Source organism: Vicia villosa, linkage group LG7 (assembly GCF_029867415.1).
Source record: "Vicia villosa cultivar HV-30 ecotype Madison, WI linkage group LG7, Vvil1.0, whole genome shotgun sequence".
Lineage (NCBI taxonomy): Eukaryota > Viridiplantae > Streptophyta > Magnoliopsida > Fabales > Fabaceae > Vicia > Vicia villosa.
This window is the reverse complement of record NC_081186.1, coordinates 73,480,673-73,494,575: the sequence shown is the minus strand read 5'-3', so window position 1 is coordinate 73,494,575 and position 13,903 is coordinate 73,480,673. Positions and strand designations below refer to the sequence as shown.

Here is a 13,903-nt window from a genome sequence, read left to right as displayed (position 1 = left end):
GTGGTGGGAAGTTTTAAGGGAGATGGGTATTTGGGCAATATAGTGGAGTGGAAGAATAAGATTTTTTACATTGTTAATGTTTATTCTTCTTGTTTGTTGAGCAAGAAAAAGGAGATGTGGAAGGAGCTTTTAGATTTGAAAGAAGCATTCAAAGATGGAGAATGGATAATGGGAGGAGATTTTAACGCTACAAAAAACTCTAGTGAAAGGAAGGGGGAGAACGGCGACAACACATCATTATGAAGAGGATCTATTTTCGGATTTCATTGATAAAAGCCTTTTAGTGGATGTTCCATGTAAAGGTAAAAAATTTACTTGGTTTAGTGGTGACGGAAAATCTATGAGTCGCTTAGACCGTTTTCTTATTTCTAGTAGCATTGTTGTGGATTGGGGGGTGGTTGGTCAAGTCAAAGGTGATAGAGACATATCGGACCATTGCCCGGTTTGGTTAGTAATGGATGGTTTGGATTGGGGACCGAAGCCTTTTAGATTCAATAATGAGTGGTTTTCATCTAATTTGTTCATTCCTTTTGTGGAGAAAGAATGGAAAAGCATGAAGGTGGAAGGTAGAGGAGATTTTATTTTAAAGGAAAAGCTTCGCTTATTAAAAGACAAACTTAGAAGATGGAACAAAGAGGTTTTTGGGAAGATAGAGTTGGAAATGGAAGATGGAATCCGGGATTTAAATATTGCCGATGAAAGGTTAGTTTCCGATAACGACACTTCTTTTGATGATAATTTTGTTTTAAGGAAGGAATCTTGTGCTAAGTTTTGGAGGAATTTGAAGATAAAAGAAAATATGCTACTTCAAAAATCTAGAGTTAAGTGGATTAAGGAGGGAGATTCTAATAGCGGTTTTTTTCCATAAGGTGATGAAACAAAGGAGAAGGATAAATCATTTAGGTCCTCTTTTTACTCCGGAGGGTTTGGTGGATTCGGTTGAAGATGTAAAAGAGGCGGTGTTCAATTTTTTCGAGAACAAATTCCTAGAAACCGAAGTGAGTCGACCGGTGTTGGATGGTATTCCCTTTAATTCTATCAATTCTTTGGAAGCGGCGGATATTGAGAATCCTTTCTTAGAAGCCGAAATTAAGGAGGCGGTGTGGGAGTGTGGGGGAGACAAGAGTCCGGGTCCGGATGGTTACTCTTTTCTTTTCATAAAGAATTGTTGGTCTTTTATTAAAGAGGACTTTTTTCGTTATTTCAAGTACTTTTTTGATGGGAACTCAATATCGAAAGCGATCACCTCTTCTTTTTTTACTTTGATTCCTAAGAAATCCAATCCGATAGCTTTGGGTGATTATCGACCCATTTGTTTGGTAGGTTGCATGTATAAAGTGGTTTCAAAGCTTTTGGCGGGGAGATTGAAAAAGGTGTTGTCTTCGATTATTTCTAAGTGTCAAAGCGCTTTTGTTCCCGGTAGGCAATTGTTGGACGGTGTCTTGGTGGCGAATGAGGTGGTCGACTATGCAAGAAAGGAAGGTAAAAATTGCATTCTTTTTAAAGTTGACTTTGAGAAAGCATACGACAAAGTTAGTTGGAATTTTTTGAGATACATGATGAAAAGGATGGGCTTTGGTCAAAGGTGGTTGAAGTGGATGGAGCTATTGGTGTTCAATAGCAATATGTCGATTCTTGTTAATGGGAGTCCAACCAAGGAGTTTGCGGTTTCTAGGGGTTTGAGACAAGGCGATCCTCTCTCTCCTTTTCTTTTTGTTTTGGTTGCCGAAGGATTATCGGCTTTGGTGAAAAGTTCTATTGAGATGGGGGATTATGCAAGTTTTGACATTAAGAGATCGTGTGGGGTGGATATTCTTCAATTTGCGGATGATACACTCCTAGTGGGGGAAGGTAGTTGGAAGCAAATTAGGGCTATTAAGGTGGTTCTTCGTGCTTTTGAGGTGGTATCGGGTCTCAGAATTAACTACCAAAAAAGCAAGCTTATTGGGATTAATTCTAATTCTTATTTCTTGGAAGCGGAATCCCATGTTCTTTCTTGCAAAGTGGAAGAGAGCAATTTTTACTTCCTCGATATTCCTATCGGCTTTAATCCAAGGAAGGAAAATACGTGGAACCCGCTCGTGTTGAAGTTGAAGAATCGCTTGGAAGGGTGGACGAACCGGTTCCTTAATTTGGGAGGTAGAATCACTCTTCTTAAATTCGTTCTTAGTTCTTTATCTATTTTCACTCTGTCCTTCTACAAAGTCCCTCCGAAAGTGATAAAAAACCTTACCACCATTCAAAGTAATTTTCTATGGGGGGGGGGGGGGGGTGGAGAATAAAAGGAAGATTCATTGGGTGAAATGGAGGGATGTTAATTTTTATTTTGATAAGGGAGGCTTGGGAGTTAAAAATATTGTTTTGTTTAATTTGGCTCTTCTTTTCAAGTGGAGATGGAAGATTCTTCAAGGTACCGATTCTCTTTGGTTCTCTATTTTGAAAGCTCGTTATGGTGACCTTTCTTACAAGATGTTGAGTGGGGATAAGGGGTCGTCTCCTACATCGAGTTGTTCCTTTTGGTGGAGGGATCTTGTTAATATTTCCCATGGCCGGTATTGTGATCCGATTGTGGAATGTAGTAGTTTCTCAATTAACAATGGTTTTAATACTCCGTTTTGGTTTGCTAAGTGGTGGGGAGGACCTCCTTTGAAAGTCCTTTTTCCGGTCCTTTTCGAAGCTTCTAAATTAAAAATTGCTTCCGTGGCGGCGATGGGTGGATGGAGTAGTGACGGTTGGAAATGGGGAGATTTCGGTTTAGAGGTGGATACTCATGAAGGGGAGGTGGCGGTTTTGAGGAGTTTCTTGGACGGTGCGGAAGGTCGAAATGAGGGGAGAGATGAAGTGGAGTGGTGTAATAATGAGGACCTTGAGTTTTCGGTAGCTTCTTGTTATTCTTATCTTTTGAAGAGTTTAACTCCTTTTGGTCCTCCTATTAAATGCTACGAAGCTTTTGGGGTTTTGTGGAAGTTAGAGGTGCCGTTCAAAATCAAGGCGTTCGGTTGGAGATTATTTCACAATAGGCTTCCTACAAAGGACTTATTGTTGATTAGAGGTATCTCTCTCCCCTTAGATAATTTATTTTGTTCTTTTTGTGGTGTGGATGTAGAAAAGGCTAGGCATACTTTTTTTGTTTGTTGGGTGGTAAAAAGGATTTGGAATGACATAGCTTTATGGGTTGGTATAGGAGATAGGAAGGAGGATGAATGCTTACCTAGTTTTATGGAGTGGCATTCGTTCTTTAAATTCAAGAAAGTTAAGAGGTGTAAATTGGGGATGGTATGGTTAGCGGTTACTTGGTGTCTTTGGGTAGCTAGAAATGGCGTGTGCTTCCGGAATGATGGTTGGAGCGTAAATAATATTGTTTGGAATATAAAGCTTACGGTGTGGCGATGGTCTTTTTGCGGGAATATTACTAATTCCAATTACAATTTCTACGATTTTTGTAAGGATCCTTTGGGTTTCCTTTCGTGATGTAATTGGCTTGTAATCTTCTTTTTGTCGGTTTTCCCGTTGATCATTGTATTCGGGTTGAGAACCCCTAGTTCTCTATTTATATAATCCCTTGCTTATGAAAAAAAAAATCTGTTATATCAAGAGTTCGGATGCCTTAGCTTTTTCAACAACTGGTTTGGTTTTTCAAAATAATTTGAGCTTCAACATATGTGATAATGTTATTGTAATGACAGTGAAGGATTTGAGAGGAACTAATTACTGGTACTAGAGTCAGTCTTGAACTAGAATACCATTTTTTGGAAATTTGTTTGTATCTCCTTATAATTGAAAATAGAAAGAAGTCTCAAGGGAGGAGTTGTGTTTTTTAGGTTGATTTGTTTTTTTAGGTATAAATGATCACGATTTTGACTTTAGGCAAAAACGTTATTTAATTTTTATGTTACTAATTTAATAGTTATGTTCAATGGCTTGTACAATTGTTTTTTATATTTTGTGATTTAAAGTTGACCTGAGTATATTGGCAAGTTATTTATCTTTCAAGCATTTAGATTTTGATGAATAATAAGTCAGATTTTGATTTAGTTTTAATTGTTCATTTTTAGGAAAATATTCCGTAACGATTTGATGAAGTACAAAAATGTATTTTGAAAAGAGTTAACTCTCGAAACCCTACCGCATTCAACCATGGCTGTTGAATCTGAATGGCTGTTGCACAACCTTTGGCGGCTATGATACAACCTCCTGCGGTCCAGTTTCAATTCAATCCACATATGATTATGAATTTGAAGAGAGGTATCTATCGCCATCACACAAAAAAGGAAAAATTCAGTTTCTCAACCGAATTGAGTGGATAAGTACTGCGAGTATGTCTTTTCTTTTAAGAGTTAGTGTAGTTTTAACTTTTATTGTATTAGATTGGCTTATTGGATTAGATATGTGGAGTAGTTTAATCATTTATTGTATTTGACTCCAAATGAGAAAAAAATTAAATAACGAGGTTTAATAAAAAAATTTACCAAAAAAACCATGTTTTCGGGGTATTTACCAAAATGTCTAGGTTTGGGACCCCAGATAAGTGGATGCGCCAAATGAAATGGCGCATAGGTATTAAAATAGGGTGCACGCGCCAAACTATTTGGCTAACCCTAATTTTCAAAGAGTTGGCGCCAAATGGAATGGCGCATTAGACTTAGGGTTTTTCCCTAATTGCCAAACCATTTGGCGCATTAGGCTTAGGGTATTTTTTTTCAATTTTTTTTATTAGGTAAGTGCTTATATATACTTTTTTTTTTCAATTTTTTTTTTAGTTTTTATAATTTAATGTAGAAAACGTAAATTGACATTTGGTAATAAAAAACGAAACATTGATTACAATTGATTAAAGAAACGATACATCAACAACAATTGACTAAAGAAAACACAACAAAATGCTTAATGGCGTCCATCACCCAGATAGCCATCTGTTCCGCACGACGGTCTTGTTATCACACGTTTACCGCGATCGTTGATGCCGCCGCGAAGCCTAGCACCACCCCCACCCCTACCCCTACCCCTTCGTGCTTCTTGCTGGGTCTGTGTAACTGAGCCTGGAAGTGGGTTGTTCTGTTGGTCGCTGTCTATGAATTCGTCCACGCCACCATAATTTTCCGGAAACCGACTGTTGTAAAGTCGGTTACCCAAGCCCTCATAAGTGTTAAATTGTGGTGGGGGAGTGGGTAGGGGAACGACTTCAGGTTGGTAGCACCCAGCAGCACTAGAACTACCTTGATTAAAGCCAAATTGGTTCGACGGTGTTGAATAGCCAGAAGGGGTGCCACGGTGAGAGGATTCATCTTGAGGACCATCGTCGGGACTTAGATGTAGGCTTGACGAACCGGGCGTAAGGTTTTGGCCGAACAACCTTGTGGACCCTGCAAACGCTGAAAACCCAAATGGTTGTGATTGGGTTTGATATTGGCTAGCGGAATGGTGTTGGTCTTCAGCTTCTTGAAAAGGTTGAGACTGTGATTGGAACAGATTAGGTTGTCGGTAGTTGCGGGCAGAACGGGATGAGTATGGAACAGATTTTGTTGTTGGTTGGCGTACTGATTTTGTTCTGGTTCTCGTAGTGGTTGCTGCTGCTGTAGTTGTCGTTGTTGTAGTTGTTGCCGTTGTTGTTGTTCCTCTTCAGGTTGTTGTTGGGGTAGGATGTAGTTGTAAGCACGGGGGTCTATTAAGTAGAACGGATCTGCAATAAACAAGTTAGGGGTGGTAACCGTACGGTACCAACTCATGTACTCGGCGGAGGGTTTCATCTCATGATCACTGACGGGGAAGTTGAGGAGATATTGGCGACGGTCCTTCCACATCTGGCGCCACACGGGTGCGAAATCCTTCTAGTTTTGGTGATTCCACTGATGGTTGACTCGTCTAAGGTGCCACACTCCCAAGTCAACTAGAGGGTCCGGTATACCTTGACGCATTCCGAACTGCAGCTTGACCCGGTCACTATGATGCATTTCGATGATGTTGTACCGGATCAGGCAACATGTTGTAGTCCAAATTTCTGCATTTGCAGCTCTAGGCTCATGGTCGCAATTGAGTTACGGTCTCCATATAAATTGCATGCATAAGAGTTATACATTATTTCGGGCAAATATTTATAAAAAATACACTTATAAAAGAGCAAAAGATTAGAGATAATACTTGTTCGGGCCCTAAGTGATCAATGAGCTGGCGGTACATTGTGATATTTGACCGAAGATTTTTTGTGAAGTCCATTTTTTTCACGCAAAATCTAAAACGCAAATTAAATGTTTTAGTTAGAGTATATCATAATTCACTAATTCTGCATGAAAAATATGGTATATAAAAAGCTTACCTCATTGCATACGGAAAGGTCCAACTGGCTTTGTTAATCGGAGCCATTATAGGCATCCTCCACCACCCCCACACCTGCACCAACAGAGCGCATACATAGAATGTGCAAGAATCGTATCTTGAGTTCTTGCACAGGGATTGGTACACCGTAGCCAGCACTGCAGACCCCCAACTATATAGACCAACTCTAGTAAAATCCATTAATAAACGAAGATACATAAATTAACAATGTTACCAGTACTATCTGGAAACAAAACGTTTCCAATTAGCAAGATAAGGTAGCACCTTGTTTTCTGAAGTACGGTCTCTTGGGGAGACGCATCATCCAACCGAAAATTATGATAATATTCCCTTAACCTCTTAAGGTTAATACCCTGTCCCCTAGCACCAACTTGACCCTCTATCAAGTCTATGCCCAATGCCTGAAAGCATATGGAATTTGCCTGCATTACACAACCATTAATTGCCTTACCGTCAACTGGAAGGCCTAGTAACATATGAACATCCTCCAGGGTGATGGTGCACTCCCCTGTTGGAAGATGGAAAGTGTGTGTCTCCGGCCTCCAGCGTTCTAACAAGGCCAGAACAAATTTGTGATCAATGGAAGCCTCAGCGATGATGCTAATCGGTCCGGAACCAGCAACGTCCAAGTAGGGTCTTATGCGGTCATCCGGAGCGATGATCGAGTGACTACGAGTCCGAAAACGGTTAGCGTCCTGAAAATAATTATGTATGCATAAGTATTCAGTTATTTCATCATAGACAGGTGCATGTTATTCAATGTAGAAAAAAGTGAATTTTCTAAAAACAGTTGCTGCTGTAACTGATTACATGGATTGATGTAACTAGTTACTGTAACATCCCAATTTTATTAGGTTTAGTCTTTCGTAACTTTCATTTTGGAGAAAAAGAGAGAGAAGAATATAAGAGTAGAGAAGAGGATTGTGAGATTCTTGAAGATAGAAGGAGATTGACTTGAGGTAAGGGTTAGAATCCAAATTAATATAGGTTTATATGATTGGGTAATGTTGTGTGTATGTTTTGTGTATAATCTCTATTCTTTCAATTTCATGGATTTGGAAATATTAGGGTTTATGTTGAAACCATGCGATTTGTGCTATTGGACATGTTTTTAGTATAGTTTGCTGGTAATACATGCTAAATACTGGTTGTAAGTGCTATTTCTAGTAGTATGAAAGTGGTTTAGAGAGATGGGAGTAGCCATTTGCAGAACTGAGTTCTCTGCAATTTTTCTGCATAATCGTGAGTCCGCTAAGCGAGCTCAGGCCGCTAAGCGAAGTCTGGGAACAAATATGATAAATCGCGAGTCCACTAAGCGAACTTGGCCCGCTAAGCGAGATTGCGAAAGTGGAACATTTCTAGTTTGAGAGATGGACAATCGGCTTGTCGAAAATGATAACAGAGGGATCCTCATGCATAATACATAGAGCCACACTTGTGTCGCACGCGTCGGTGTGAAATGTTGTTGTGTGTGATTATGTTATATGATTGTGTGGATATGATTTTGGTGGATATACATGTATGTGGATTTGGTGAATTATTAGACATGAAGTGTTGAATGTGTTGTGGATGTGATATATGTGATTGAAACATATGTGATTGTAGACGTGAATATATGTGTATTAGTGATATATGTATATATGTGGATGTTTGTGATTTGATATTGTATCCTTGATGGTATTTCATTGTTGGATTACAATTGTGCGGTTTTAGTAATTGGATATTTTCAACCAAACTCAACAATCTCCACCTTGATTTAAAATAACACATCAAATTTTCTCTAGCCCAAACTACACGGCGGAATTTGCAACTGCAGTTCAACAATTCTTTCACAACACTAACCTTCTTTTCTGATGTGGAATGTCAGATAAAGCTGCAACCATAGAGCATACTAAGAACACCTAAGAACTCATATCCCCAGATCGAACCAAAAAGCTTTCGTACCAGTTGTTGGGAAAATAACAAACATAGAGAAAAAAAGAAGAACATGACGTGGAAACTCCAAAATTGAAGAAAAAACCACGACTGTTGTCAATAGACAACCAGAGAATAACATTATGCGACAATTGTTACAACACATAATATATCCTCAACTAACCCAGACCCCTAGTACACTCACACCCTCCAAAACAAATATTTAACTACATCTCACAATACTTTAATACAAGAGTATAAGAGAACAAAGAAAGTCAAATGCAAGCTTAAAGTGTTTTTGACTGGTGCATCTTGTAAAGAAAAACTTGAATCCTATATATAGTCTTAATTCTCTCTTCCATCACTAAACTAAAAGATGTGGAACGAAGAACTTTAATCCTATATACAGTCTTGAACGCCCTATTCCTTCACAAAACTAAGCGATGTGGGACTTCTTCAACATATATATTTTCCTCCAACACCACAAATCAATAACAAACACAAACAATGATACAAATAAATTATGAAAATTAATTAAATAAAATTGGAGCGTTACAATACCAATATGATCCATCGTATCGCGCTACCTACTCCTTTGGAAGAACCTTGTGTTCTTCCAAGCTTTCACTTGGCCGGATCCAAATTACGAATTATCGAATCCTAAGTTTTCCAAACGATTCACCAACTCACGTTGCTCCTTTGCAAGAACCTCAAATTCTTCAAAGCTTTCACTCAATTAAATCCGTATTGCAAAAACTTGTATCCCATGATTTACCAATGTGATCCACCGTCTCACGCTACTCCTTAGACAAAACCCATTATTCCTTAAAGCTTTCACTCGATCGAATCCAATTGTGTAATCTTGTCCAAATCCTTCAAATCCCAATAATCTTGAATGAAAACCCTAGCTTGGCTTTCTTATTATCAAAACCCCAAAATCAACACTATGATCTTGAAGGACAAACCCCTTAGGTTTTTCCGGATGAAACCCCCAAATATTCTCAAGCCAATATACCGGTACACCGACCTAAATTGGACGTTATCAACACAAGTTTAGATGGCACCTGAGCAAAAGATGATTATGTGTAGTTTGCTTGTGTGTATGCATAGATGAGAGGTTGAAGATGAAGTGCAATCTTTGTATTTGTTTATAGTTTCATCAAGTTGAAAATGGTGCATGTATGAAGTATTTATAAGTGAGCAAGGTGGGGGCAAAAGGAATGCTTAAAAATTGAAAAAGAATGCAATTTTTCAAAAAAGCTACAACATGTGTCGATACATATAAGTCATGTGTCGAAACATATTAATGCATGCGTCGACATGTGTTAGGTCATGTGTCGACCTGAAAAATCGTATGTTCCGACACATAGATAGCATGTGTTGACACATGAGTCAGCACATAGAAACAAAAGTAGAATATGTGTCAATCTGAAAAATCGTGTGTGCCGGCCGACACATAAACATCATGTGTTGACACATGAGTCAGCACGTAGAAACATAAACTACATGCTTTAATATATTTTTTTCAATAGGCAAAAGATAATTAAGAAATTGCACTAGGGGTGCAACCCTTAAAACACAAAACTCTAAGGAGAGTTGAAACAATCCATTGGTCTCTTTTACCAATCGTAAAAACTAACTAGAAACAAAGGGTAGCATAAAGCCAACCATCTCCAAGAGAATAGAATTACATTAAAAATCACCTCATCAAAGCTATAAGGTTTATCCTCAAAAGTAATATTATTTCTCATGAGCCATAGACTCCATAAGGTTCCTATCCATACACTGTTGATCTTGATCTTGGACTTCTTCAACTTGACTTAAAAAATTCAATGTTCCTAAACTCCTCCATATATAAAAGAAGATCTTCACCCAACTATAGATATATTCTATTCCAAATCTCCTTCGACACAACACAATCAAGAAACAAGTGTTCCGAATTTTCCGTTTGATCCAAACAAAACAAACAATCAGAAAAAGAGATATTTGAAATTCCCCTATGGAGCAAAAGATCTTTTACTGGAAGTCTATTGGAAAAGTACCGCCAAGCAAAAACCTTAATTCTAAGGGGCAACTTAGTGTTCCAAAAAATATTCATGTTATTAACGGTTGAATCCTGCCAGGCAAAATCTTGAGATTCCTCCTCCAAATTCGCAACACTTGACACTGAGAAGTTACCATTCTCATTAAGTTTCCACGCAAAGCAGTCCTCCTCCACATTTGATGAAGATACTGTGTGCAGCAAATCAAGCAGGTGCTGCTGCTGAACCGCGGCTTCTCCCATGCTCACAGCGCCCGTATTCGCAGCACGAAGATCCAAAGCATTTCCACAACCTGTATTCAAACCAGTGGCAAACAGAGAATTCGAATTCCAGCGAAAAATATTAATATTGAAGCACATGTGTCGACCTATACAATGTATGTGTCGATACATAAGCCTGTGTTTTGAGTAAAATCTGATTTTTCATGCATGAAGCTGATTTTTAATGCCATGTAACTGGTTTTTGATGTATGATACCTTTTTCAAAATGTTCTAAGTGCAAGTATACGCCATGGTGAAGCTTAGTTGTATCTATCTTCATCAAGGTATGACTCCATTGTATGATACAGCCAAATGAATTCAAAATCAATTTGCTATCAAGAGACACAGTGAGTTTTGGGAACTGAAATCAAATTAGAGTTGAAATCTAGAATACAAAGAACATTGTGCAAATAAAAAACATAATTGAAAATAATAATTCTAGAGAAGTAAGTTTGCATCATGGCTCCATCAGAAAGCGGAATGTTTATAGGACGAATTTCTTTTGTATAAATGTGAATTGTAAAAGTATATAATATTTTTTATTATAATTACCTACTACAAATTAAAAACATCTAAATAAAAAGAAAATATAATCTAATTTTAGAAAATGCAAAGATTTGTCCCATTTGCATGGTTGGTTGTATTAATGGAAGGAGGAACGAAGAGAAAGAAAAAAGTAGCAAAAATTAAAGGGAACGATATTTTGATTGTTCTTCCTCTGGATCTTCGTTCTCGTCTCACGGCCGGTACATTACCTTTTATTCATCTTTGTTATTCGGTTAATTACTTGTTACAATTTGTTATTGGTTTCATCGTGAAATTATTTGACTGCGAAACCCTAGTTATGGCTTCATGATCATGTGTAAATAATAAGTTGAATGCAAAACCCTAGTTCTGGCTTCGTGATCATGTGTTGTTGGTTTCATTATATTGTATTACTTGGTTCATAGTTTGTATATTATCACCCTACCTCTCTAATTAATTCTGTTATTTGTTTGTTTTACAGAGTTCTACCCTCTTCAAATTTTTGTTTTCTGAACTGCGATAATGCCCAAAGCTAAAAGGTCCAATCGTCCCCACAATAGTAAGTATTCATAACACCAATTGGCAAGAGATTCTGTTGAAATTAGCTGTGGAGTTTGGATTTCATTTGCTTCTGTTAAAATTAAACATTAGTTTATCGAAAAGCTTATACTACATGCTGAAAACAATTGCCACTTCATTTAGTTTTTTTTTTTTTTTTTATGTATTGGTTTTGTTATCTATTCTTATGTCTTTTTTGTTTGCTTCATGTAGAGTCACATGAATCAAAGAAACATGGAAAGAAAGGGAAGAAACCTCGAAACAAGTCACTAAAACTTGATATTCAATCAATCTCTGCTATGATAGCCGATACCCCTATTAGTAGTACGTGTATTTCGCAATATTTGATGTATATCACTCTTCCCCTGTTCTATTCTTATATCCTCTTTGTCTGCATGTTGTAGGAAATATCTCAATAACAGTAAACTCGATAGCAAGGGCAAGAAAAGCACAACTTGAAGCCATGAAGGGCAATTCCTCTGAAGATGACAGTGAGGATAATTATCATGATCATAATGTTTGTATCGCAGGTCGGTTTGGAATAGGCATGGATTCTCCAATACCAGACTGCTGTAAGCCAACCTCACTTTTTCCATATACTAATAATGTATGCTGTGGTGTGGATCACTGCCTTTTTATATACTATTAACTTATCCCCGCCTCTAATAACTTCTTCATAACTTCATTGACGGCTGCCTTTAACATTTACATGAACTTATTCAATGTCTTAGCTTTATAATTACAAGCAAATGTATTCTTGAATCTTTACAAGGTCCGTCCTTGTGTGTGTATATTGCCATTCAAGTACCTAAATTGTTTCTAGCATTTGTTTATTAGCACATGTCATGAAAGTGTGAAACTTGATACTTGTCAGTTATTTATTTTTTGATATCAATGTTTCTCACTTTTCTTGTTTCTCCTATTATATTTGCAGATATGAAGTATTTTGACATTGTAGAGGAGGTACTGTGTTCTACAATGCCTGTTTAACTTTTCCTTATTGTGTTTGATGACCACAACCATTATATACTTTTTAATTTTGTCATATACAGCATGTTTTTCATTTTTCACCAAAAACAACAAACTTTCTTCTTTTATTTTGTCACTTGAAACTTTTAACTTTCCACTAGAATCATCATGATTTAACACAATAGTTTTATTAGATATACATACCCTTTAGTTTTCGGAGCATATGTCCAACATTTGCACTGTTTTCTTTTTTCTTGGTTGTAGGCTCATTCTCCTTGTTCCCTTGGAGGATACCGGTCTTGCTCAACACCAGATATATCTTCATACGTATCTCCTACATTCTCTATCAATTCTTCTCCAGAGACTACTCCAGTACGAGAACCATTCCCATCACCTTTGGATCGAGACCTTGAGGATCATGTGTCCAATGAGGCCTCACACGCCCCATCATCACCTTTGGATCGAGACCTTGAGGATCATGTGTCCAATGACGCCTCACATGCCCCATCATCACCTTTTGATTGAGAGCTTAAGGATCCTCGGTCCAATGACGCCTCACATATTCTAGGGGGGCCAATGACAAGATCAAAGACAAAGAAAGAAAAACAAGAGTTGAATCCTTGAAGCTTGTAGAAAGCAAGGACACATGATCTCTTTGTTTGCTTGCCATAATAACCCCCCAATGATTCTCGATTGTTCTCTTATTAATTAATTGTTTATATTCGGTTTTATGTGCTATAAGAAAAGTTCCAAGTTCCTTTCGAGTATAGAATTGTGTTTTTCTTTAATAAATCTAAGATGTTTTGTATTTCTTTAATAAGTCTATGATGTTTTGTATGTTTATGTAATTACTAGTAAAATACCCGCAAAGGTAAATTTGTTTAATATTTTGAGATATACTCTGAAAGTATATTTTAAAATGATATGTTAGAAAAATGCAAGTTTAAAGTTACAAAATTGTAATAGTTTGGATTGAATTACACATCAATAAAACTTGTCAGTTTACAATTTATCATCAACATTATAAAATTTAAAATTTCATTCATAAATAAGTGGGATAATAGGTATTTACCCCCCTACCATATAGGCGAGATTCGATTTACCCCCTATTAATATATTTTTTTGGATTAGCCTCTTGAAATATGAAAAGTTCTATGATTTACCCCCTTAGGACCCCCTGTAAACTTGTTTTTTTTATTTACCCCCCTGGTTTTTCACTGTTTTTTACACGTTTAGGGGGATACCCTAAAAATACAGGGGGTAATCCAAAAAAAAATTTTAATAGGGGGTAAATCGAATCTC

The 13,903-nt window shown here is 37.4% G+C and overlaps 1 protein-coding gene across 2 annotated transcripts; it reads left to right on the top strand.

The window, feature by feature from the left end:
- Nucleotides 1-4,084: 4,084 nt before the first annotated feature.
- Nucleotides 4,085-13,524, top strand: LOC131617444 (uncharacterized). Of its 2 annotated transcripts, none has more exons than XM_058888731.1 (6): nucleotides 4,085-4,316; nucleotides 11,556-11,633; nucleotides 11,846-11,956; nucleotides 12,037-12,204; nucleotides 12,567-12,595; nucleotides 12,866-13,524. In XM_058888731.1, exons 2-6 carry the CDS (start codon nucleotides 11,597-11,599, stop codon nucleotides 13,124-13,126), a joined length of 606 nt encoding a protein of 201 aa, XP_058744714.1. In that variant the 5' UTR covers nucleotides 4,085-4,316; nucleotides 11,556-11,596; the 3' UTR covers nucleotides 13,127-13,524. The 2 variants fall into 2 exon arrangements, with proteins under 2 accessions (XP_058744714.1, XP_058744713.1); XM_058888730.1 differs by lacking the exon at nucleotides 4,085-4,316 and adding an exon at nucleotides 11,155-11,295.
- The last annotated feature ends 379 nt before the right edge of the window (nucleotides 13,525-13,903 follow it).